Here is a 27,412-nt window from a genome sequence, read left to right as displayed (position 1 = left end):
CAAGGTTTTAATTTCAGCCAAGTATACGCTATTGATTTTTTTTGTTTTTTTTTCCTTTATGGATTGTGCTTTTGAGGTCAGGTCGAAGAACTCTTTACTAAGCTCTAGACCCCAAAGACTTACTCATGTATTATCTTCTGAAGTTTCATAGTGTTACGTTTTACCTTTAAATCTGCGACCCGTTTTGAGTTAATTCTTATATAAAGTGTTAGGTTTCGTGGGGTTTAATGATCTATCTCATTAAACCTCATTCTGTGTAATTGCACATAGACACATAACCGCTTCTGCGCCAAATGCTGAAAAGACAGTCCCCTCCACCATGAAATTCCTCTTGCGCCTTTGTTCAAAGTCGGTTGGCCATGTTTGTGTGGGTTTATTTCTGGGTTCTCTGTTCTGTTCCACAGATCCGTGTGTCTGTTCCTCGTCCATCGTATTGTAGCTGTACAATGTCTTAAAACAGGGTAGATGGATTCCTCTTGCTTTATTCTTTTTCAGAATCGTCTTAGCGATTCTAGTTTCTTCGCCTTTCCATAATCATTTTAGAATAATACTGTTTATACGATAAAAAAGTCTAAATGGGATTCAACAGGAATTATAGTGAATCTTGTCTATTAACTTGGAGAGCAGCTTCGCTCTACCAAAGCCTCTCGTCCGCAAACAGGGAATGTTTTCTCATTTAATTAGACTTCTTTGATTCCCTTTGTCAGTGTTTTATGGTTTTTTTTTAACGCTTGCAAGTTCAGTACGTGTTTTATCAGATTTATACCTGAGAATTTCATGTCTTTTAAGCAGATGCGAACGGTGTGGTTTACAACTATTTTATTTAGGATTTTTGCGTCCATATTCATATATGGCATGAGGTTAAAGTTTCCTCTGTGTGAGCAGTCTTTGTTGATTTTCGGTATCGAATCTCCCAAGTGAGGGAAGATTTTCTTGCTTTCCCAGCTTTGAGTACATCCAGGCACGAGCATTCAGAGGGGCTTGTGGGGAGCGCTTTTATGACTGCCTTTCTTTCTGCACCAGTGCTCTGGCTGTTTAGATTTTCTGTCTCTTTGCTCGGTTTTGATAAATTCTGTTGTCCTGGAAATCTTGTGTTTAGAAATATATTCATATTTGATTCAGCACAGTTGTTTAAGGATTCGTTTCTTCTGGTCAGTGATTATTTTCTCATTATTTTGAAATATTTGTGCATTTCCTTTTTTTTTCCTTCACTAGAGTATTTAATGAATTGTCTATCTTTTTTTTAATGTTTATTTATTTTTGAGAGAGAGAGAGAGAGCGAGCATGAGTGCGGGAGGGGCAGAGAGCGAGGCATAGAATCCTAAGCAGGCTCTGGTTCAAACTCATGAACCACAAGATCATGACCTGAGCCAAAGTTGGATGCTTAACCGACTGAGCCACCCAGATGCCCCAGTGCATTGTTTATCTTACCATTATCTCCTCCTTTTTAAGGGAGGCATTAGATATTTTAATGAAGAAAAAAAAAAGGAAATGGACAAATACTTCAAAATAATGAGAATAATCACTGATCAGAAGAAATGAACCTTTAAACAATTATGCAAGGGAAACAAAAGTAAACGTGAACTATTGGGACTTCATTGAGATAAAAAGCTTCTGCCAGTGAAAGAAACAATCGACAAAACTGAAAGGCAGCCTACGGAATGAGAGATGCTTGCAAATGATATCTGATAAAGGGTTAGTATCCAAAATCTAAGAACTTATCAAACTCAACATCCAAAACAACAAATAACCCAGTTAAGAAATGAACAGAAGGGGCGCCTGGGTGGCGCAGTCGGTTGAGCGTCCGACTTCAGCCAGGTCACGATCTCGCGGTCTGTGAGTTTGAGCCCCGCGTCAGGCTCTGGGCTGATGGCTCGGAGCCTGGAGCCTGTTTCCGATTCTGTGTCTCCCTCTCTCTCTGCCCCTCCCCCGTTCATGCTCTGTCTCTCTCTGTCCCAAAAATAAATAAAAAACTTTGAAAAAAAAAAAAAGGAAATGAACAGAAGACATGAACAGACACTCCTCCAAAGACATCCAGATGGCCAACTGACACAAGAAAAAATGCTCAACGTCACTCATCCTCAGGGAAATACAAATCAAAGCCACACTGAGATACCACCCCACACCTGTCAGAATGGCTACAATTAACAACACAAGAAACAACAGGTGTTGGCGGGGGGGGGGGGGGGGGGGGGGGAGGAGGAACCCTTTTGCACTGCTGCTGGGAATGCAAACTGGTGCAGCCACCCTGGAAAACAGTATGGAGGTTCCTCAAAAAAAAAAAAAAAAAGCTAAAAATAGAACTATCTCACTATCCAGCAATTGTACTATTAGGTATTTAACCACAGGATACAAAAATACAGATTCGAAGGGATACATGCACCCTGATGTTTATAGCAGCATTATCAACAATAGCCAAGCTATCCATCAATTGATGAATAGAAAAAGAAGATGTGATATAATATACGGTGGAATATTAGTGAGCCATCAAAAGAATGAAATCTTGCCATTTGCAATAACGTGGATGGAGCTAGAATGTATTGTGCTAAGCAAAATAAGCCAATCAGAGAAAGACAAGTACCATAGGATTTCACTCATACGCGGAATTTAAGAGACCAAACAGATGAACATATGGGAAGGGGGTGGAGAGAAGAGAGGGAAACAGATGACAAGAGACTCATGATGATAGAGAACAAACTGAGGGTTGATGGAGGGAGGTGGGCGGGAGATGGGCTAGATGGGTGATGGGCATTACGGAGAGCACTTGAATGTAAGTGATGAATCACTGAATTATACTAAAACCAATATTGCACTGTGTGTTAACTAAAATTTAAATTAAAAAAAAGAACAAGCATTCCTTGGAATTACTGATCAGTTCTGCTATTTTTCTGTTTTTGAATTCAATAATTTGTTTAGAGTCCTTCCTTTTGCTTTATTCAGATTTTATTATTCAATTAACCCTCTGGGTTGGACTCTTCATTCATTCATTTCTTTTTCTCCCTCTTATTTAGTGATGTCTGCTTGTAGGACTAGAAACTTCTGCCCAGTACTGCTTAACTCTGTCCGGGCAGTTGCTGACATATGAAGTTTTATTACCGTTGTTTTCTAGATGTTCTTTACTTTTGATTTTTATTTTCTCTCCGATCAAAGATTATTTGGGAGACTGATTTACATTTCCTGGAGCAAGAGGGCTTGGAATTTTTTATTTTAATTAAAATTTTTTTTAATGTTTATTTTTGAGGGAGAGACAGAGACAGGGACAGAGTGCAAGTGGGGGAGGGGCAGAGAGAGAGGGAGACACAGAATCTGAAGAAGGCTCCAGGCTCTGAGCTGTCAGCACACAGCCCGACGCGGGGCTGGAACTTCGAGACTGCGAGATCATGACCTGGCTTAGGTCGGACGCTTAAAATTGACTGAGCCACCCTGGTGCCCCTGGATTTTTAATTAAAAAAAAAAATCATTTTATCTATTTTAGAGCGAGTGAGCAGGGGAGAGGGGCAGAGGGAGAGAGGGAGAATCTCAAGCAGGTTCCGCTCTCAGCACAGAGCCTGATGCCAGGCTCGATCCCATGACGCTAGGATCATGATTTGAGTCAGAATCAACAGTTGGACGCTCAACTGGCTGAGCCACCCAGGCACCTCAGGATTTTAATTTTATACATTTCTCATTGTATCAGAGAATATTGTCTCTACTTTCTAATTTGTTGACGTTTTAGAAGTTTCTTTTGACGCCTAAAATAAGGACAGTTTTTTTTTTTTTTTTTTTGTGAAAGGTCCATGAGTGATGGAATAGAAAGACTATTTTTGTTTTAGGGCAACAGAACACACATATAGCCATTAAACTCAAGTATTTTTTTTTTTTTATGTTTATTTTTGAGAGAGAGAGAGACAGAGTGCGAGCAGGGGAGGGGCAGAGAGAGAGAGGGAGGCACAGAATCTGAAGCAGCCTCCAGGCTCTGAGCTGTCAGCACAGAGCCCGATGCAGGGCTCGAACCCACAAACCGTGAGATCATGACCTGAGCCGAAGTTGGACGCTTAACCAGCTGAGCCACCCAGGCGCCCCACACACGGATAGCCGTTAGATTTACCTTCTTAATTAGTGGTGTTTCGTCTCTTTTGTGCTGACAGTCCATCATGGCCGAGAGAGACTGTCTCCCTCCCTCCTTGTGTCTCCTGTAATTTGTTTCATTTAGTTGGTGCTATGCTTTAGCACATAGATATTCACAACTGCTTAATGCCTTATTGTGATCTGTATCCTTTGGAATCATGCAGGGCCCTTCTTTGTCCGGCTTAGTGCTCTCTTTTCCCTGAATTCAGCGGGCAGATTTTACAGTTGTAATCTCGGCCTTCTCTGTATTTGCCTTTGCCGATATCCGTGTGCCCAGATTTCTGTTTCAACGTTTCTGAGTCACTTTGTGTGTTTCTCGTGTATATCCACAGAGTCGTATTTCCTCTGATGATGAGGAAGGTCTGTAACACAGTTCTGTGTCTTTCTCTGACTGCAATTTTCTGCAACGCCTGTAATGCAGTATTTCTTCAGACACTACCGATTAACACGCTATTATGAACAAATGAGTACATTTATGTAATCCCCGCCCCGCTCCTTCTGACTGTAGCTGACTCGTTACCTTGCTTACCGTTTACCTCTGCGCAGGAAGTGTGCCTAAACCTTCCCTACTTAAGTTACTAGTATCTTTTAACTGCCCTTCTCCTCCCCCAGCTATTAAGAACAGATTAAAACAACCAGGATACCCGGGTTTGGGGTCTCATGCCCCCTCTGGGATGGCCTCTTGAACTTCCTGTGCTCAGTAGCACCGTCTCATGGAAGAGACCATAATCCTACAGGTGCTGCGTTCTATGCACGGGACTGGCAGCGAACTGTCCCTCTAATGTGGGACCCCAGGCAAACAACTGGACTTCGTGTGCTTCTGTTTCCTTATCTGTAAAACTGGAATAATGATAGTACTCAGGCCGCAGTGTTAATTCAACGCAACAAAATAAGTAGCATAGCTCCAACGGTGCCTGGTGCGTAGTTCCCGTCCAGTGGGTGTTCCAAATTACACCCGATGATCCTGGTTAGCGGAACTAGATGACGCTGGTGGTGGAAAGTGGGCATCACAGAACGTGTCTGCACTAGATACGTCTGAAGGCTGTAGGGAAAACCAGGGGCCCTGCATCACCCCGGAGAGCCCTTTCTGCGGCAGGGACCGTGCCCTCGAAATTACGGAGCTTCTGTGGGCAGACCTCACAAACCCCAAGCAACGTGGCACCAGAGCACCACTAAAATGGACAACAATCCTGATAAAAATATCAGCGTCAGCGTGTTACGTCCTGTATTCAGGTACAAGAGCAAGTTCAAGTGAAGGGCACTCCTTTTCACAAAAAAAGGTGAAGGTAGCTTGGAAGGGTCGAGGCTGCTGCTTGAGAGACAGGGATAGACGGACATCATCGTCTGAAGGGAGGGCGGAGGTCAGCAGCTGCAGACTCTGGCCAGATGTTGTGCGGACAGAGACGAAAGAACTCCGGCTTATTATCTTTTGCTTGTTTCTTTTGCATAAAGATAGGGAATAACTGTTTAGGGAACACTTCCAAGTTAGAGCATGTGGCCACACCGAGCAGAGAGGAAGAAGGGGAACGGGCACCATGTGTTGGGATCGTCGTGGCCTGCTGTGTGCAGCTAGGTACCGTGGCATCTTCCATTTGGCTGCTGTGGCTCCGTGGTACGAAGGGTAACATGCTGGGAAACTGCTGTGTGTGGACCACAGTGGATTCTGCCTTCTACTGGCATTGTTCGTCTCTGTCTTCTCTGATGAGTATGTACACACACACACACACGCACAATCACAATCTGTATAGTACATGGTGGGAGAGCCTCTGTGAAGTCTAGCCAGTGGATTCTCTGTATTTTTTTCTGAAGTCCGTTCTGAATTGTGGTCAAGGCATAGTTCAAGTCCAGAAAATGGATGTTTTCCCCTCACAGTCCTCTACCCAGAAGCTTCTGGTCTTCCTGGAATTTCTGGTGGGTGTCCAGCCATCTCAGCAGAAATTTCCAAACCATGTTTGGTAACTTTGATTTGGGGAAAAGGAGACCTTCAAATAGGAAGAGACACGATTCCTCGGGGTGCATGTTCTCTGGCATTGGCTTGGCCTCTTCCACTCGTACTGGCAAGGTCGCAGCTGGGGGAGCGCCTGGGTGTCATTCGGCGCAAGAAGATGTCAAGTTTCATTCCAGAACAGTCGTGATGAAAATAACTACCACATGTGGAGCTCCTTCAGGAGTAAGTGCATTGTGTGTGTGCTAACTTCGTTCCTTACTGTGCTCCTGGAAGTTAGAATTTAACAATTCACGCTTACCCAGAACTACAGGTGCCAGAGGCAGCAGAGGCTGGTACCTGGCAGAGTGAGTCTCTGAGCCCAGTTCTGTGGCCTGTTTCCAGGACGCCCTCCCAGCAGGAATTGTCGGCAGCTCTCTGCCTGCTCCCCCTTGACGCTCCAAGCTGGGCTCGGGAACGTAAAACTCTCCTGGTGTGGATTTTGCTCGCTTGACACCGTCTTTCATGCCTGGTAGGAAGGTTTCTATTTTCTACCAAGACCTCTCTCTCTTTCTGGGGGGGAGACTTTTCACGATGTGCTAACGCTTCAGTCCAGGTGGAGGGAGCGGTTGAGCCCGTGAGCTCTCTAAACATTCTTAAAAAGTTAAAATCTTTGCTAAGTTTCCCAAAGTCATTATTTTTCTTCTTTGTAAACAACCTCCTGATCTCCAGTTTTCCTTTAAAGTTTATTAAAAAAAAAAAAAACAAAAAAAAAACAACATTAGCACGGCCAACAGACCAGCCAGTTGGCAATACATTTAGAACACAAGGAGGGCCATAGGAAGTTAAAAGCAAAGGGCTTTCCAATTTTACTCATATAAAATTCCACTGACTTTCTCTCCAGAGTAACATAGTAAAATGTGAACGCTTGAAAGAAAAATAAAAAAGAAGCCTTGTTTTTTAATCGTGCTTTGAGTTTGTAACTGAGATGTAAATTGGCCTCGATTCTTGCATGGTTGACGAAAATGAACCTAAACTGGGTGGAGAAATTGAGAAAGTGCCAGAGTGTAGCAGAGATGAGAAAGAGAGACGCGTGGGCATTGACTTTTTAATGAAAAATATCACGTGTGTACTTTTAAACATCAAAGAGCATTACTTCTAATTAAAGATCGTAACGCAAGGGGCACCTGGGTGGCTCAGTCGGTTAAGTGTCCAACTGTTGATTTTGGCTCAGATCATGATACTGTGGTTCATGAGATCGAGCCCCATGTCAGGCTCTGCACTGACAGCATGAGAACTGCTTGGAATTCTCTCTCCCTCTCTCTCTCTCTCTCTCTCCCCCCCCGTCCCTCCCCCTCACGTGCGTGTGTGTGTGTGTGCACACACACTCTCTCTCACTCTCTCTCTTTCTCAGAAATAACTAAATAAACTAAAAAAAAAAAAAAATAGTAGCCTCTATCCCAAACCCTTCATCCCAATTTCCTGATGTCCCCAGGCAACTGCTATTGGAAACCCTTTAGCTGTCTCTTCTATTTTATTTATCTTAATACCTGTATTTCTGAACAAATGCTTTTAGTACTTTTTCATGATTGTTTTACATTACTTATTGTCTATCTGTCCACTTTCTACTGTGAAAGCTAAGGATGTCTCTTATTGACCTACCTTTACTGACCTGTCTCCAATGCGTGTGCATTTTCTCTGTCTCTGTGTCTCTGTCTTTCTCCTCCCATCCTCCCAAAGGAGTATCAATTTTAGCTAAATCAGTATTCAGCGTTTGCATCATGGTCATTGTTGAACTATTATTTACAGCTGGGTCACCTGATATACTATAATTATATTTCCTTTCCTCCAGCTTTTTTGCTTTACCTGGAGGTGATAATCCCTTCTTTTTAATGGTTTTCTAGGTACCTATTACCAATTCATTCCAAAGCTTCCTGATAGGCCCGAAAATCTCCCCTGAATACATCTGTAATATCAACAATTCAGTCTGGTCTTTTCTTCCCGGAGATCACCCTCCTGGGGTCTTCTGGCCTCTGCTGGCATCTGAATTTGATCTCCGGGCCTATGGCAAAGCCCCTTCACTGTTCCTTCTGGAATTCTCTTCACCTCCCTTCTGAGCTTTCTTCTGTGTTTCTTAGATCCCATGTCTCTCTGTTTTCCCATGGATTTTGGTGGTTCATGTCTTCTGGGGATGGCACTTGGGAGGTAAAATTTTGGATTCCTTGACTGTCGGGATAGGCGTTTTTGTTGACCTTACCCTTGATCGGTAGTTTGGAAATAACTTTCCCTGATAAGTTTTAACAACTTTATTGAGATGATCATTCCCATACTATATATCCCACCCATATAATAAATTCGCGGAATCATGGTCTCATCACAACGATCAGTTATGGAGGATCTTTATCCTGAAAAGAAACCTCATACTTGTTAACCCTCACACTTTGGAAACATTTTTCCATTGCCTCTTTACCTTTAGTGTTGTAATATAGAGATGTGAGGATATTTATACTTATAAATATTTGAACTGTTTTTCCTCAATAAAGTTTTAGGTTTTTTTTTTCTGTATTCCTTGTGCTAAAAACTACCCAGTGTGTGCCTGGTAGCTGGCACTTGACGTGACCTTGAAATGTGGAAATCGTATTTTTTTAGTTAGGGGAAATTCCGTTTTTAGATTTTTAACGTTCATGTATTTATTTTGAGAGGGGGCAGGTAGAAGGGGCGGAAAGAGAGGGAGAGGGAGAGAGAGAATCCCTAGAGAATCCATGCTGAGCACATGGAGGCGACGTGGGGCTCGTTCTCACAAAGAGTGAGGTCATGACCTGAGCCAGAATCGAGTCGGATGCTTACCCGACTGAGCCACCCAGGCGCCCCAGTTTTGGGAAATTCTAATTTTTCTTCTTCCTCTTCTTCCTCCCCCCCTCCTCCTCCTCGCCCTTCTCTTCCTCCTTCTCATCTTCGTCTTCTTTTCCTTCTTCTCTCCATTTTTTCCTGCCAACTTTTTTGAAGCGATTATTATTTGCATGTTGAATCTCTTGCATTGACTTTTTTCCTTCCGGCTTAAATGCCAACCAATCTTCACCGTGATACGTCCTTTCACCCTCCGTATTTTAGCTTATGTACCACCTCCCCAGGAACACTTCCCCTGTCCAGCTCTAGAAAAGTCAGCCCACCCCTCCCCCTCCCCTTCCATTTATAAGCTTTCTGTGTTTCCTCTTTGAATAATGTCACAGTTGCAGTTCAGTAATTGATTGTATAGTTAGTTATGCAATCCCTGTCTTCCCCTCTAGACTAAGCTGTCCGAGGCCAAGGGCCAGGTTTGCGCTGAGACGGGCACAGTTTATAAAGACAAGTTTTGGCAGCAGAAAAACGACGTTTCTTTCATCTGGGGCCTGTCCAGAGTGTTTGGAAAAACACCGGTGTCTGTTCGACACATGTGGCCGTCAGGTAGCTGAACGGTGTTCTGCAAAGTTGCTTCCGTGCCCACCCTCTTCGTGGGTCATGCGTTTGTTTCTGAGCCCTTCCCATTATCTCGGCAAGTAAACAGGAACACGTTGAGGGAGCTGGTATTACAGAACAGCCATCCTGATGGGTAAAAGGTGACAAGCCCTTGAAAATTCTGTGTCGGTTGCCTCGCCAATGAATTGCCAGTGACACTTAGCCCTTTCTCAGGATGGGTTTGAACAAAGCGAATGGAGCGTCACCCTGTTGTTTTCGAGTTGTCGGATTGGGGTTTCTAAACAGCAGTACTGATGGCACCTGGGTCTGGATACCTCTTTGCTAGGGAGTCTGTCCTGGGCAGACATTTTAGAATGTTCTGTGGCATTCCTGGACTCCACCCACTAGAGGACCCCGCTGGTGGCACCCTACTTGGTACCCTGACCCCCCCGTCATAACAATCAATAATGTCTCTAGACGTTGCCATGTGTCCCCTGGGGGGCAAAATCCCCCCTCGTTCAGACACACTGTTGTACACGCAGACATGGGGGCTTTTCACAGACAGATACACCCGGTGATACTAGCCAGGGCCAGTGGGCATCCCCCAGTGTAGGGGAGACATTCAGTGGTTGGTGGAGGGCTCAGAAGAGCACATCGAGTGTTGGGCTGGATTTGGAAGAGTTTTCGGAAGGCTCCCATGGCCGGTACGATGACCTATTTGTTTTGGCCAGTTGGGCTCACGGTGGGTAAAAAACAAAGTGAGAAGCTCTTTCTGGAAGCGCTTCTGACGTTGGAAGAAGCCAAATGGTTTGAGAGACACCAGGTAACTGAAACTATGGTAAGTGGACCGCGACGTCGAACGTTGATTCGTTAGATCAGAAGGGATTTCCTGCGTGTCTTTTTGAACTCGGCTGTCCACTTTGGGAGAGAGACGGGTGTGTTGAGGGGGGCGGTGACTTAGATTTCTGTGGCTGCGGTTTTCTGGCCTAGCCTTAAGCTTCCCACTCACCTCACAGAATTAGGCAACCATTGTTTTATCCTGTTAGGACCGAGGTGGTAGGACGTGTCTGGACCCACAAGCCTGGGGAAGGAGAGAAGGGGTCTGGAATGAGTCTAAGAGTGGAACTAGGGTCTGAGTGGGGTTCCTGTGGTGGGCAGACGTCTTCCCACAAGAGGTCAACGTTCTGATCCCTGGAACCTGTGAGTGTGTTACCTTAGATGGCGGAAGGGACTCTGCAGTTGAGATGAAGTTAATGACTTTGAGATGGAGAGAGGAGCCTGAACTCTGTGGGTGGTCTCCAGAAGCTGGAAGAGGCAGAGAAACAGATTCTCCGCGTAGAGCCTCCAGACCAGCCCTGCTGACACCTTAACCTTAGCCCAGTGAGACTTCCATCCCACAGAACTGTGAGATAATACACGCATGTTGTTTTAGGCCACTAAATTTGTGGGAATTTGTTCCAGCAGCCATAGGAAATTTATATAGCTCTCAGAGTCTTCGGAGGTCAAAACAGGAATCCGTGAAGCCCAAAGCAGGGCTCTTAGGAACAGGCATCCTGGAGCAAGCACGTGGTAACCCTTGGCCTGCTAGGGTGTGCGTGTTTGCGTGTGTGCACGCGTGTGTGTGCGCATGTTTGCACCTGCCAGAGTATAGAGCCATGCAGAAGGGAGACATAGCCTACCATGAGCAGAAGCCCGCATCCCAGCTTACTTGGAAGGCCTTGTATCCAAGTACTTACAGCACCACCATCCGCACAAATATCTATCCCAATTTAGTGCTTTCATATTCCTTGTCTGGTCCTAGCATTTTTATCGGGAGGCTTGCAAGAGGCCGGAATTATGTTTGTAGTCCATCTCCTACGTTTCTGAGTACCAGAGTTGACGCGTGTTTATATAGGAGCTCATTTACTCTTCACAGATGGAAGATGTTAGAGTGTAGGGATAATGCTGGTGTGCCTTCTCTCCGCACTCAGTTTTGCTGGAAAGCACAAGGAAAAGTGTGGGATTTGGGAGACCGGGCTGCTCTGTTTCTGTTGGCTCTTCTCAAATATCCCTGTTGTGACGGTAGCGATCTCTGTTTCCTAATCCACCTGCTTTCCTCAAGCTGCAGTGGGGAGTTTGGCGGCTGGCTGGCTGGGCACTTAATTGTCTGCCCTCAGCAGGCTCGGGTTGCTTGGTGGGGCCAGTAGGGCTTTCTGACCACACTTGCCCTTGACGTGCTTGCTGCTCCTCGCCTGTTTCCAGGTACATCAGTCTGGACTGGAGGTCGTCTCCCCTGTGACAGATACGTGATTGAAGTCGCAAGATATAGCTAACCCACTCCAGCATCGTTTTTTTTTTTTTTTCAACGTTTTTTATTTTATTTTTGGGACAGAGAGAGACAGAGCATGAACGGGGGAGGGGCAGAGAGAGAGGGAGACACAGAATCGGAAACAGGCTCCAGGCTCCGAGCGGTCAGCACAGAGCCCGATGTGGGGCTCGAACTCACAGACTGTGAGATCGTGACCTGGCTGAAGTCGGACGCCTAACCGACTGCGCCACCCAGGCGCCCCACCCACTCCAGCATCCTAATCTTTGCTTTGCTGTCCTAGCCCCATTGGACCTATGGGCTCACACGGACCTATGGAGTCACAAAACACAGCTGGTAACAGCTTAACTGCTTGGCTCCTGCGGAATAATTGCCAGCTTCCCAGCCTGGGTTTATACTCCCTGCCTCCCTCAGACGTAGCAAGCCGCACATTTGAGGATCACTGAACCCTTGGCTGGTTTTTTGAGTAGGACTTCATGGGGTGAAAATCACCAAGTCCTATCCCTTGAGACACACTGTGTGTGTCGGGGAGCTTAAGAGCAGGAGTGGGGGTTGTAAGCTCAGGCTTGAACCCGGGGTCCAAGCACTGTTGGGACTCTCTCCAAGGGTCCTGGTTTTGAGCTTCTCTGTGTGTCTGGCTCACTGTTCTCTCTCTGTAGACTGGCCTCTGCTTCCCCAGCTACATGATGGGGAATAGGACTGCCATCAGCACCCACGGTTTACAACTTACAACCACAGCTATGTCTTGATCTCAAATCCGAAATCCCAGGGAAGAATGTATTGGCCCTACTTGGGTCAAGTGTCACATGTAGGGAAATCAGCTCTGGGCACATTGTCAAGGTACAGTGATTGGCCTAGTACCCGCCGTTGGGCTGTTCACTTGTGGCCAAGGTGCTGAGTCATGCTGCCTAAAACATCTGCTCCAGAGGTAATCGTGTAGAGGGATATTGGTGAAAAGGTACCTCTTTTTTTTAATTTTTTTTTTGAGTTTATTTATTTTTGACAGAGACAGAGATGGAGCATGAGTTGGGGAGGGGCAGAGAGAGAGAGGGAGACACAGAATTCGAAGCAGGCTCCAGGCTCCGAGCTGGCGGCACAGAGCCCGATGCGGGGCTCGAACTCACGAACCGTGAGATCATGACCTGGGCCAAAGTCGGACGCTTAACCAACTGAGTCACCCAGGCGCCCCGAAAAGGTACCTCTTGAAAACGATAGGGATGAATACACAAAATAATGTGTATCGACAGATATAATGATATCTGTTAGTCCGCTGCTATTTTTTGGAACACCTTCAAATATTTGAGAGTCTCATCTCTACTTATCGAGAACAGCTGATATTACATAATACTCATTAGAAGAGGTTAAGGTGGGGTGCCTGAGGGGCTCCAGTTGTCTGAGGTCTGACTCTTGATTTCGGCTCAGGTCATGATCTCACGGTTCTGAGGTTCAAGCCCTGCGTCGGGCTCTGCACTGAGATGGAGCCTCCCACTGTGAGTGGGAGAAGGGCAGAGAGAGAGAGAGGGAGAGAGAGAATCCCAAGCAGGCTCCGAGCTGCCAGTGCAGAGCCCAACGTGGGACTCAATCCCATGAATCAAGAGGTGGACGCTCAACCGACTGAGCCACCCAGGTGCCCCGATTTTTCTATCCACAAACATGTTATAGATTTCCGTTTATTGATATCTTTCAAGGCGTCTTTTAATAATAAAGTTTTCTCCATAAATTTCTTACACATCTTTTGTTCATTTCGTCTCTAAGTACCTTATTTTTGGCTGCTGCTGTATAGAACTGTAATTAGTTTTGTATCGTAGTCTTACGTCCAGTCACCTTGCTGGACTATCTTAGCAAGTATAATAATTTTTCTAGTTTCTTTTGAATTGTTTCTTTGCAGACAGTTAAGTTCCTCGGGATTTAAATTTGCTGCTGTTTCTTTCTCACCGAAAGCGTGTTCGTGTGTGTGCGTGGTTTTTAAAAATCGCGAGCTCCCATGTGATTGAATTTGGCCAAACCTCGAGAGCTTATACCGAAGACTCTTCCTCAGAGAGGATTTGTGCGTGCTTCTTTTGGGAGCCAAGCGGGCACTACTGTTCTGAGATCATTTTGGTTCCCTTCGAGGGTCCAGGGAGAAATCCCGGGTTCAACTTCTCTAGCTTCTGTTGTCCTAGGCTTTGTGATTTGATCCCGGCACCGTTAGGTGCATTGTTCCCTGAGGCAGCTCTGCCCTTTTCTCCCAGTGCACAGCTCTTTTCTTTTCCTTGGAGATTTCCATTTACTCACTGGCAAGCCCACTGATGGTTAAAAACATTCATTTGTTTGAGCGGGACCAGGAGAGAGTGTGGCAAATCTCCTACAAGGTTAGGCCTGTTACTTACTTTCTGTTTTGTTTTGATTATGATTTCTGTTTTAAGGGAGGGAGCTGGCTGGAGCCCAGAGGAGAGTCCCCTCTCTCTTCCTGTGGTCGGAAAGTCTTTGACACCGATATTTCTTTACTTGGGCTGCGTGGCTTTGCGTTGAAATGTGCAGTCACAGAGAATGACATGTCGAGGTGGTTTGGGGATGTGGAAAAATCTCTCTGAGGCAAGTGGAAGAAAGCCACAAAGTGCTGTGAATTTGCAAACCTTCCCCCAAGGATTAAGAGGCCAGGAAACACAGACATTATAGTTCTGAGATCTCCGAAGCTGGCTCCGTCATCACAATGGACCTGCCACCACCGCCTCATCGCAATACGTAATCACATTCTTTTCCGATTTCCAGCTTTCCTCCCTGTCTTCCTCATTAACCTCTAAAACCCTCAAGTGAAGAGATCATGTATAATTTACCTTGGTTTTTTTTGTTTTTTTGTTTTTCTTTTCCTGAGGCTGACACGATATCTGTGACACAGTAGGTGCAGGAGGGGCGGGGCTTATCACATTCTACAGTGTTATCAGTGTTAACTTTCAGGCGAGATTCAATCCTACCTCAGCATTGTGGATTGGCAAACGACCTCTTCTGGCATCCTGGATCATCAACCTTCGTAATTTCAACGAAGATTTAATTAATTAATTCTTAATTTCTTTATGGCTTTGTCAGATTTGTTCCCCTTACTGGGGTGCAAAGGGGTAAGCTTGAGGAGGAGTCACTTTCTAGAAGTGTCTGGGGGAGCATCGGAATTATGTTTAAAGTGCAGCTGCAGTCCTGTCGTACGGCATTGGACAGCGTATTAATTCATGACAGTGTCATTCTTAAGAGCTGAGATTTATGGATCATTTAATATGTCCCAGGCCCTGTGCTCAGACGTAGGCGTGCCTTACTACCTCATTCAATTCTGCATTCTTTGTGCAAAGACATAGAGTTGTTACCTTGTTTCACCGCTGGAGCTCGGAGGTCACATGACTCTCATACATGTCATGGCTCATAGGTGGAAAAAGTAGGATTTTAGTTTGGACTCCTTGACCCTCAAAGCCTGAGGTCTTAAGCACTGTACCAAAACGTCTCTCAATCTTTAAGTTAACGTTCAACCTCCTTGTAGCTATCCTTATTATTTTCGGAAAGGTTTGCCAGCGTGTCAAGTTTATATAGTTAGTAAATGACAAAGCTGGATCTGAGCTGAAGGGCTTTGCACTCGTTTCTGTACTCATATTCTTACTGTACATTTACTAAATGCCGTGACGGTAGCTGCAGATTGTGTGTATGAATAAAACAACGCCTCGGAAGCCAACAAAATCAAATTTTGTAAGTGCTGCGGGGAAATAATGTCAACCTAGAACTGCCAGCAAAAATATCATTCATACCTGGAGATGAAATAAAGCCACGTGCAGACAATAAAAGCTGAAAGCATTTATTGCCAGCATACCTGATTTAACATCAGTATCTGAGGGAGCTCTTCAAGCAGAAAAAAATGACCGGATGGAAACATGGAAATGCAAAAATAAATGAAGAAGAACCAGAAAGGGTCAATGAGTAGGTTTGTAAATCTTATTCGTATTATTAATAGGAAACAATGGAAATTTATTATGAGATTCAAAAAATATATAGACTAAGATGAATTAAGTATTAAATACAAATATTTAGTGCATATTTAGTACACATATATAAATGTAACATTGACGATAAATAGGATTAAAAATTAAAATTGTGTTCCAGAAGAATGCAAAAGCTGGAGGGGTACATGGGCTTGAAGTGTTGGATGGTCGTCGTACGATCATGGAAGCAGCAGAAATTATAATCTGAATAAGACTAGTAACTTAAGGGGGTGGGAGGGAGGGGAGGGCGGGTGATGGGCATTGAGGAGGGCACCTTTTGGGATGAGCACTGGGTGTTGTGTGGAAACCAATGTGACAATAAATTTCATATATTGAAAAAAAAAAGACTAGTGACTTAAGGATACATATTGAAATACTTAAGGTAATTATGAAAAGAATAATGTGAGTATATAACTAGTCAGTTAATAAAGAGAACATAGAATAATAAGGATATTTGATTTATCAAATAAAAAATGCAAAAAAAAAAAAAAATAAAGGGAAATGAAACCAATGGGTCAAATAGAAAACAAAGAGTAAGATGATAGATATAAGTCCAAATACAACATTAGTTGCATTACATTGAAATGAACTATACATCCTCCAAGAGAAAAATAATACGATCATGTTGTACTTAAGGAGAAAAAACCTCATAAAACCGAACTGTATGCTGTTTACAGGAGACAGAGTTTATGTTTAAGGAGACAGAAGATTTTAAAAGTAAACGGATCGAAAGAAATAAAAAAACCCTAACCAAAATAAAACAAAATTAGATATCTTAATGTCAGACATAGTTGACTTTAAGGCAAGAAGCTTTGATAGAAATAAAAAAGGGGCATTTTTAATCATAAAAGTCAATCTGCCAGTACTATGTGAGAGTCTTAGATCTGTATGCACTCCAAGGTTTAGAGAAGGAGAAGGAGAAACAGATAAATTCACCATCAGGTTGATATTCTTTTACACACCTCTTTCTATAACTGATAGAATAAGCAGGCACAAAATCCTTAAGTATACAGAAGATCTGAATAACACAGTACATTTGATCAGAATTTTGTATGCGGAACACTGCACGTAATAATTACAGAACTGACATTGGTTTCCAGTGCTCATAGAGCATTAGCCCAAATTGACCATATACTGAGCCATGAAGGACATCTCAACAAATGTGAAAGGACTGACGTGATTCGAAGTTTGTTCTCTGTCCATTATGGAGTTAAACTAGAAATCAGTAATAAAAAGATAACTGGGAAATCCCCCACACCTGGAAATTTAAAGTTGTACTCCTAAGGGTGCCTGGATGATTCTTGATTTTGGCTTAGGTCACGATCCCAGGATTGTGGGATCGAACCCTGTGTCAGACTCTGCACTGAGTGTCGAGCCTGCTTGAGATTCTCTCTCCCTCTGCCCCTCTCCCTCACTCTTATGTGCTCTCTCTCTCAAAACAAAACAAAATAATAATAAAAATACAAAACTATACTCCTAAACGGTCCATGATTAAAGGAGAAATGACAACTGGAATTAATATTTTGACTAAATGATAAGGAAGATATGACATATAAAAATTATGGCATGTAGCTAAAGCAGTGCTCAGAAGGAACTTTATAACCTTAAATGCATATATTAGGATTGAAGAAAGACGGAAAATTAATGATCTCAAGAAACTGTACAAAAAGAACAGCACATCAAACCTAAAGAATGTACCAAGAAGAAAACAATAAAGATAAGAGTAGAAATTAATAAGATATTAGTTTGCCCCTTAGGAAATTGCTGATAATTAACCATTTCAGTCTCGGTCCTATGGTTCCTAAGAGGAACCACATGGTTTTATATGATTCTTAGTAGGAAACAAATAATAGAGAGGGTAAAGGAAATCAAAAGTTGATTGTTTGTAAAGATTAATAAAATTAATAAACTCATGGCTGATTAGGAAAAGAGGGAAAAAATTAATGGCCGATATCAAAATTGCAAAGGGGAGCATCACTAAAAATGTTACGGACGTTAGAGAGACAATAAAATAATACTAAGAACAAGTTTATGCCAATAACATTGAAAATAGCCAAAATACAGTACTTCCTCAAAAAGCACAAGTTATTAAAACTGACAGAAGAAGAAATAGAATATCAGAGTAGTCCAATATCTACTAAAAATATCAGTTCATTGTTAAATATCGTCCCACAAAAAAAACCCAAAAAACTCTCCATTTCAAAAAGTTCGATTGAATTCTTCCAAACACTTAAGAAAGAAATGGCACTTAAAAAAATACAGAGAATGAAAACAGTGTAGCATGTCCTAAGTATGAGTTTGCATAAACCTTGTTATCAAAATCTGATGAGGACATTACAAAAAGCAAAATTATGCAACAATTTTTTTTCATGAGCATAGATAGAAAAAATGTCAAGCAGTATATTACTAACTTGAATTCAGCGGTACGTAAAAAGGATCGTACGCCACCACCAAGTGGGATTTATTCTAGGTATATATGCGTAGTTTAGCCACAGTTGTAACCAAACAGTATAATTCACCACATAAACAGAACTAAGGAGAAAAATAATATGATCACTCTGGTAAATGCAGAAAAGGCGTCTGAAAAATTTTATAGCCATTTGTGTTTAAAAGCAAGAAAAAGAGGCTTCATTTTAAACGAGGAATAAATAAGAGCTTCCTTAGTCTGAAAAAATAATATCTATAGAAAAAACCTATGGTAGAGTGCAGTCAAGCCCCTTGCAGTGAAGGGCTCCAGGGCACATACTGTGGAATCTACCTGGAGCTTCTGCAGGGAGTCTAAAGCTTGTGTGTGCTAACTCATTTCAAGAACTATAGTTTTTCTAATATGAAAAAAAAAAAAAAGCCCAAACAACAGGAATTGCACACTGTCCTGTTACAACATTAGAAAGTGATTTGATAGAAACTGAAAGATGCTATCCAATATTTTCTGAACACGGATATGTTATGCAGCTGCAGCAACTAGCTTCCAACCCAAAGACAGTAAGTGTGAAAAATGAGTGTATCTTGATGTTTTCTTAGAACCCTGAGGCAAGTACGAAAAACACCTCCTTAGCCCTCAAACAACGAATATTGAAAAGTGAATGTAGACTGAGCCCTCCTGCAGCGTTCTCTGAGAACCCTGAGAGAGCAAGTATGAAAAATGAACGTCCTTTGATGTTGACTGTGACACAGCCGACCAGCTGAGTAAGTGCCCGAAGCTGCAGACATTCAGACTTTCTTGTTATTTGCAAAATCACGAACTCATACTTGGTTAAAATAAGAAACAAACAAACACAGGAAGAAGCTTACAGGAAACATCTTACTCAGCGGTGAAACACCTAAACCTTTCTTCAGTCTCAGGAATGAGACAAGGTCATCTATTAGCACCACTTCTTTTGGCATTGAACTGGAGGTCGTAGCCAGTGAAATAAATAAGGCAAGAAAAAGAATAATCGGCCTGACAGTGGGAAATAAAGAAGCAGAGCTGTCATAATGTTCAGAAGACATGATCATGTCCTTAAAAGCATCCAAAGGAGATGGCACCTGGGCGGCTCCATTGGTTAAGCGCCTGTTTTGTTTTGTTTTGTTTTAATTAAAAAAAAATAATGTTATTTATTTTTGAGACAGAGACAGAGACAGAGCATGAGTGGGGGAGGGGCAGAGAAAGAGGGAGACACAGAATCTGAAGCAGGCTCTGGGCTCAGAGCCGTCAGCACAGAGCCCAACGCGGGGCTCGAACCCGCGAACCGTGAGATCATGACCCGAGCCCAAGTCAGACACCCAACCGACTGAGCCACCCAGGCACCCCTATTTTTTTAATTTTTTAAAAAACATTTATTCATTTTTGAGAGACATGGGCAGAGTGCAAGCAGGGGAGGGGCGGAGAAAGAGGGAGACACAGAATCCGAAGCAGGCTCCAGGCTCTGAGCTGTCAGCACAGAGCCCGACGTGGGGCTGGAACTTAGAGACCATGAGACCATGACCTGACCTGAAGTCGGACACTTAACTGACTGAGCTACCCAGGCGCCCCTGATTTTTTTAATGTTTATGTATTTATGTATTTATTTATTTAGAAAGGGAGGGCGGGCAGGGGAGGGGCAGAGAGAGAGGAGAGAGAGAATCCCAAGTAGGCTCTGAACTGACAGCATGGACCTGAGCCAAAATCGAGAGTCAGCAAACGTCTGATTCTCGATTTCAGCTTGGGTCTTGACCTCAGGGTTATGAGTTCAAGCCCTGCATTGGGCTCCAGGCCGAGTGTGAAGTGTGTATACACACACACACACACACACACACACACACACACAAAGGAATCCCTATTAGACTATTAGAATGAATGAATTAGCAAAGTAACTGGGTACAAAATCAATACACAAGAAGCATTTGTACCTCTACCTATTAGCAACAAACAAGGAGAAAATAGAATTTAAGGTAATATCATTTATAAAATTATGGAAACATCAGCTACCTAGGGGTAAGTCCAACGAAAGATAAGTAAAGCAAGACCTAAAATAAATAGAGGGAATTACCATGTTTATGGATTAGAAGATTTAACACTGAGAAATGTTGATTCCCTCAAAACTGACCTATGTATTTAGTGCCATCCCAATTAAAATCCAAAGGTCTTTGTTTTGGAAATTATAAGGTGATTCTAGAATTTATATATGAGAGCACAAAGGGCTAAGAATAGTCAAGGGAACTGTAAAAAGTAAAAACAGAGTGGGAAAATGTACACTACGAGATATAAAGACTTACTATAAAGTTATATAAATCAAGACAGGATGGGTTTAGTACCAGATAGGAAATAGGCCAATGGAACAGAATAGAGTATCAAGAAACACACCCACCCATATACTATTTCATGATCTATAGCAAATGTGTCACCGAGGCACGGTAGGAAAATAATCATATAAGTGGTCCTAGGTAAGTTGGAAGCCCTGATAGAAAAAAAAAAAAAAAGTCTATCTTGACCCCTACCTCACACCAAACAGTCATCTCTGTATGGCGTGCAGATCTAAATGTAAGAGGTAAAGCAATGAAGCTTTTGGAAGAAAGCATAGGAGACAATCTTTATGATGTTGGAGTAGGCAAAAATTTATTGAAAAAGGCACAAATACTGGAAACAGTAAAGAAAGAAGAAAGATTAATTTGACTATGTAAAGATTAAGAAACTCTACCAAAAGCTACCACAAAGAGAGTGAAAAAGAGAATACAAGCTGTAGAAGATAGTAGCAATCCATATGTTCAACAAAAAACTCCCATCTAGGATATAGAAAGAGGGGCTCAATTGGTTAAGTGTCCAGTTTGTGATTCCAGCTCAGGTCTTGGTCTCTTGGTCTCAGGGTTGTGAGTTTGAGCCCTGTATTGGGCTCCGTGCTGGATGTGAAGCCTACATTAAAAAAAAAAAAAAAAAAACAAAGAATACATAAAGAGCTCTTACCAATCAAAATGAGAAAGAGCTTAATTAGAAAGGGGGAATAATTGAATAAGCATTTCACGGAAAGTGATATTCAGATGCCCAATAAACATACAACATGTCGAAGTTCATTAGTCATCCAGGAAATTAAAATAAAAACCACAATGAAGTAACAGGACATACCCTTCAGAATGGCTAAAATGAAAAAGAAAGGTAATACCAAGTGCTGACAAGAATGCAGAGCAACCAGAACTCTCCTACTTTGCTGGTTTGAGTATAAATAGAGAGCTAATTTGGAAAACTACTCCTGCTGAACATATCTATGCCCTGGGACCCTGCGATCCAGCAATCCCATTTCTAATTATACACCAAGCAGAACTTTGTATAAATTCACCAAAGATACATGCAAGAATATTTACAGAACCACCGTTCGTAGTGTCCCAAAGTGGAAACTACTCAGATGCTCTATAGCAATAAAATGGACAAAGTGCCTGTCCTCTGAGCGGAATACTAGACAGCAGTGAGAATGAAAAAAATCATAATATGGGCAGTAGTATGAATTGTCAAAGGCCGTGCTAAGCCCAAGATAGAATGGAAGGCTGTTTATTCATAAACCTGTGGCAGGGGACCTCTGCCATCACTTCTGTTTCAGCGGGAGTTCAAAGGGGGGTAGGAAGGAGAGCCAGTTTCATAGAGGAAACAAGAGACGCTAAGGTAGTCTCTGATTTCCAAGTGTGCTGTTAATAAGGTGGAAGTTTTGCAAGACTTTTCTTGCAAAAGTCTTGCAAAAGTCCTTGTTCTCGAGGTACTTTTGACCATTCTTGATGGACAGCAAGGGGGCTGGCTCCCTACTGCTTGGCAGAGGAAGGTGCACCCCCATCAAGTGGCCCGCAAAGCCCACCCAGTCCCAGTTGTCCTGCCCTGCTTCTCACTCTGCCCTCCAGGAACATCGGTTTCCTTTTGCATCCTCTGAAGTGCCATAGTCTCTTCTTCCTCCATCTCTGAGATGCTTATACTCCAGTGGGAGGTAAAGACACCGTCAGGAAATTCTAGAAAGGGATATAAAATTATAAGTGGAATTAAACCATGAAAGAAAGGAACATATAAGAAAAGAAATTGGCTAGATTGCAGGATGAGGGCTGGCTTATCTGATATGGTTTGAAGTCTGAATAATTTAGAGGCAGACAGGATGGTAGGGGAAGAAGATGAAAACAGTATGTGCAAAGGCCCTGAGGCAAGAGAGGGTGTAGTCACTATCAGGAATTGAAAGAAAGAGCACACAAAGCAAAAGGTAAGCAAGAGGCTTCTAGAACATCATGAGGATTGGGACTTTACCACCAGCGAGTGGTATTTGAAGCAGGTGGTGACATGATAATATTTCATTAGAAAAGCCAGTCTCTGACTGCAGGATAGATGGGGAGGCAGTTTAAATGCCAAGAGACCAGTTGGAGGGAAATGCAACGGTCCTGGCCAGAGAGAATGGGCTGGGGTGGTGGCAGTGAGGTTGGAGAGAGTTGGAGAGATTCTAGAAAACAACCCGGGAGGTGAAATTGGCAGAACTTGGTGATGGTCTGAGTGGAGGTGGGCAGGTGGGGGAGAGAGAGTGGGGCGCCACAGAGGACCCAGGGATTTTGTTCCCCTGCGGGGATACCAGTACCTTTTCTAAGGCAGAGGCTCGGTCTGGCCCCGGTTGGGGCTCAGAGCGGAGACATGTATCAGTCGGTTGGGGTGAGGTCAGTTTCAGGTGGGGCATGAGAAGTGGAGAGAGGTCAGACAGAACAAATGATGAAGGTCTGCGGTCCAGAGGAGAGGTCAGAGCCACGTAAACAATTAATTGCCCTTCAAACATAAATTGCGGATTTGTCCACATTTGTTTCAAGTTTGAGAAATTGTTATTTGGTTTTCACTTGTTTCTTTCTCCCCTTTTGTTTGCAGAGCTTTTTAATTTTTCTTTCTGCCCCTCTCTCATTTGTATGTCTTTTTTTTTCATTTAAATGTTTATTTATTTTGAGAGAGTGCGCATGCAAACGGAGGAGAAGCAGAGAGAGAGAGAGAGAGAGAGAGAGAGAGAGAGAGGGAGGGAGGGAGAAAGAGAATCCCAAGCAGGCTCCACGCTGTCAGCACAGAGCCCGACGTGGGGCTTGATCCCATGAACTATGAGATCATGACCGAAGCTGAAATCAGGAGTCGAATGCTTCACCGGCTGAGCCACCCAGGCGTCCCTTGTGTGTTTCTTTTGACTCAGAGGCTTCCTAAGGCCACCACCTCCGTCTCTGTAGATGGGATGCACCCTTCACCCCTGCAGGCTGCCTTGCCGTGTCACTGTGGGGTGTTACTAGCAGACAGACAGACAGATAACAAAAGGGGCTGCAGTTGCAAGGCCTTTGGAGGTTATTTGAACGTGGGAAACAGGTTGCTGTTTGGGGCAAGGCTATTTTCCAGCACAAAAGACCTGAGCTGTGCCGAGGTGCCTTTCAGAAGACATGCCTGGTGCATCTAAATCTCCAGGCGTGGGCTCAGCCTTCACCCTCCCGGGGGTGGGGGACAGGTTGTTGGACAGCTTCTGGCTTCCAGCAGGCATTCAGACGAAGCTGGTGAGGAGGACAGAAGGGGAGAGAGAAGGCTGGAGGGGAGGGTTTGTTTCCAAGCACGAATAAAAGCACCTAGGAATGATTTTCACACGTCAGATGAGCCAGAATGAATAGACGCAGCACATGTTTCTACGTGAACTTTACTAGGCAGCACTGATTCAGAAACTCAGAACCGTAGTGGGATATACCTGGATCCTGAGTCCAGACGGATTTCACAGGAGGAAAAGAAGGGCTCCGAGGGCTTCACCTGGCGGAATGTTCCAGAGGATCACTACATTGGTGTTTAGTTCCAGTATTTTAAAAATTAAAAAGGACGGTGCTCAGAAAGAATCTTCTGTATCGATTAACAACGAATGTTATAAACGACTGAGGCTCGAGGGAAAAAGATGTGTTTTCCACGCGAAGGTGGTTGTTTTGCATGGTCTATCGGGTTGACCCCCACTGTGGGAAGTCCATTCATGGCCGTTGTCACCTCCGTGATCTCTGTGCGGTGGTGGTGGTGGGGGGTGATGGCGGGTCTGGCTTTGGGCCCAGCTGTCACTGGATCATTGCTGGGGGTGGAGGGACAGCCAAGGAGAAGCCCAGCGTCTCTTAGTCAGACTGTTAGGTTTGTGGTTCGTGGCATCTAGTGTGTTATGTTCCCAAGTCATTTTCCAAAGGAAATTTCTAGAGGGACTTGGCAGTTTTTACTGAGGTTGTTTTTCCACATGGAACTCGACTATTGTGTGTGATGTAATGTGCAGAATCAAGAAATACGTAAACGCTTGTGTCTTTATGTGTGATCAACAGGTAGAGCTGAGCAGAGACCAGGCACTCTCCTAAGTGTTTAAGGAGTATTAAACCATCGAAGGCTCATGTTCATCCTTTACGCTTGGTGCTTATAAGACCCTCTTTTTACAGATGAGTCAACAGTGGCACAGACGGGTCGGTTAGCCGGCCGAGGCCACGGGGAGCGTGAGCAGTGGGGCCAGGATGTGAAACAGCGTCTTCCACCTCTGGGACCTGCTGTTGGCCCTCGAACCATGCAGGGGTTAGGGGTGCCGACACCCTGTGCAGTCAAAAATCTGGGTATAACTTCTGACTCTCTAAAAACTTAACCGCTGGGGCATCTGGGTGGCTCAGTCGGTGAGGCGTCTGACTCTTGATTTCAGCTCAGGTCATGATCTCGTGGTTCGTGAGTTTGAGCCCCGAGCTGACAGCACAGAATTTGCTTGGGATTCTGTGTCTCCTTCTCTCTCTCGCCTTCCCCTCCTCTCTCTCTCTCAAATAAACATTTAAAAATGAAAAAAAAAAAAAAAAAAACCTAACAGCTTACTGTTGACCAGAAGGAAGCCTTACTGTTAACATAAATAGTCAATTAACACATATTGTGTATGATACACGTATTATATGTTGTATTCTTACAATAAAATAAGCTAGAGAAAAGAAAACGTTCTTAGAAAATCTAAGAAGAGAACATACATTCATAGTACTGAACTGGATTGAAAAAAATCCGCGTAGAAGTGTACCCGTGCCGTTCATAACCGTGTTGTTCGGGGGCTAACGGCACTTCCCTCATTGCTACGCGTCTACCGGGAACAGGTGGGCCTTTTACAACGTGTAGCCCCAGTGACGTTTTATTTTCTCTTAGGAGCGACTGGGTGACCTCCTACAAGGTCATGGTGAGCAATGACAGCCACACGTGGGTCACTGTTAAGAACGGATCGGGAGACATGGTGAGTTTCCTCTTCCCTCTGTGCATGCCCTTGGTGTCCGGCTGTGCGGGTGTGTGCGGAGAGAGGCCGTGCGTGCCCCCTCACTGTCTGCGGGTTCCGCGTCCACTCACGCCGACGACGGGTAGCGCCCCTCTCGGCCGTGCCCCGAAGCTCAGTGCCAGGTGGCCCGTTTAGAGCTGGCGTGCGATCCCAGCTGCTGGGACGCAGTGTCTTCCACAGCTCCCAGGTCGGCCTTGGCGACTGGTGGCACGTGCACTATGCCGGGGTCCCTCCCAGCCTCTTCAGTGACCCCCATCTTTGCGCTCCGTGCTCCGCCCCAGATCCGCCGGCTCGGACCACGCCACCCTCTTCCTCCGGTTCTCAGGCGCGTCCTTCCCAACATGGTGCCCAGAGTCTTGGACAATCTGACGGCAGCCTCCGGTTTCAACCTTCTTTCTCGTTCTTACCCCCTGCACACGCTCCTTCTGTGTTCCAGGGGCAGTGAGCTAGCTACTCTGCTCCTTCTGAATCCCACCTCTGGGCTTCTCCAGTCATTGCTGCTGCTTTTCTCTAGAATCCCTGCCGTCCCTACAGGTCTAAATAGTTTGCCTTCGAGGCCAGTTCACACGCCACCTGCTCCCTGAACCTCTATCTGGTCCTTCCCTTCTTCTGAAATCCCAGAGCTCCGTGGCTGTCCCTCTGTCATGGCACTAAGAGCTTTCGCCCGGATCATCTAAGTATTACCTCCTCCTTTTCTCCCTGCTGCCCCAGGAGATGGGGGGCGTCCTGCGGGCAGGGTCTACGCCTGATTCATTTCTCTTCTCCCCTCAATGCCCAGCACAGATTGGGCGCTTCTCAGGAAAGTCTTATGGAGTGAATAGTTTACTGACCCTTTTATCCCTTGGCAATCAGGCTCTGAAAGATCCTCCCTTTTCCCCCTCATGCCTAAATAGATATTTGAAGGAAACAGTGAAAAAGAGATCCCTGTTCTCAACGAGCTGCCTGTCCCCATGGTGGCCCGCTACATCCGCATAAATCCACGGTCCTGGTTCGACAACGGGAGCATCTGTATGAGGATGGAGATCCTGGGCTGTCCGCTGCCAGGTGGGCTTGCTTTTCCGTATTTGCTGCAGGTGGGGTGCTGGTGGAGAACGAGTGCCTGGCCAAGGTGACTACAGACGTGCCAAGCAATCTTTTTCTCGTGTAAAAAAAAAAAAATATATATATATATATATATATATATATATATATATATACACACACACCACATCTATTGCAGAATGTTTAGAAAACAGAGCGAAGCAGAAAGGAAGTAAATAAAAATCTCCCATAACCCTCCTCGGAAACACCACGGGTATTTGGGGGGGTAGTAGCAAATGGACGTACCAGCTGTGGTTTTGCCGACTGGGATTTTAAGATGATGCGTGTTTCAAGGTTGAAAATTCACTCAACACCACCACTCAGAAGCAAGCAAAAGAAAAAAACTGGAGCGAATTTCTGGTGGCATGTTTCCTTGTCTTTGAGTGTTCCCGCTACTCTGGGTAGAGTGTTCCCGCTGCTCTTCCTCTACCCAGACCGTGGGTGGGTACGTGTGGCCGTGTACGTCGCCTCTTTTCGGTTGAAGTCGCTTTGCTTGGGTGCCTGTGTCTTGGGGTAAACGCTTGTCCCTTGAGGTCGTTGTATTCCCCGTGGCCTGTTTTCACACAGTGGCATCTGGGTGTGACCTCGGGGTGGCAGGAAGAGGCGGGCTTGAATTCACACGTGTCGTCTGGATCCTTGCTGGTACCTGCTCTGGACAGGCTGATCTGGTCTGGCTCATGACCGGCTCCGTCTGGCCTTTCAGAACTTGTGAGTTGGTGCCCATGGGAAGCCTTGTGGATGGCAGCCCCTTCATCCTGACTGGACATCTCCAGGGAAGGAAGTGGGCTCCTAGAACGTTCCTAAGGCTCTTCATCAGGGCCTG

At 44.5% G+C, this 27,412-nt stretch overlaps 1 protein-coding gene across 5 annotated transcripts in view; it reads left to right on the top strand.

Moving 5' to 3' along the window:
• The window catches only part of CPXM2 (carboxypeptidase X, M14 family member 2), a 137,196-nt gene that overhangs the window by 67,651 nt on the left and 42,133 nt on the right, over positions 1-27,412 (top strand). For all 5 annotated transcript variants that reach the window (XM_027063320.2, XM_027063318.2, XM_053206989.1 and 2 more), the window contains 2 exons: positions 25,386-25,470; positions 26,403-26,553. In XM_027063320.2, the coding sequence (XP_026919121.1) occupies positions 25,386-25,470; positions 26,403-26,553 (236 nt within the window). The remainder of the gene's footprint in view (positions 1-25,385; positions 25,471-26,402; positions 26,554-27,412) is intronic.

Source organism: Acinonyx jubatus, chromosome D2 (assembly GCF_027475565.1).
Source record: "Acinonyx jubatus isolate Ajub_Pintada_27869175 chromosome D2, VMU_Ajub_asm_v1.0, whole genome shotgun sequence".
NCBI lineage: Eukaryota > Metazoa > Chordata > Mammalia > Carnivora > Felidae > Acinonyx > Acinonyx jubatus.
The sequence above is the reverse complement of the archived record's forward strand: the minus strand, read 5'-3'. Positions and strand labels throughout refer to the sequence as shown.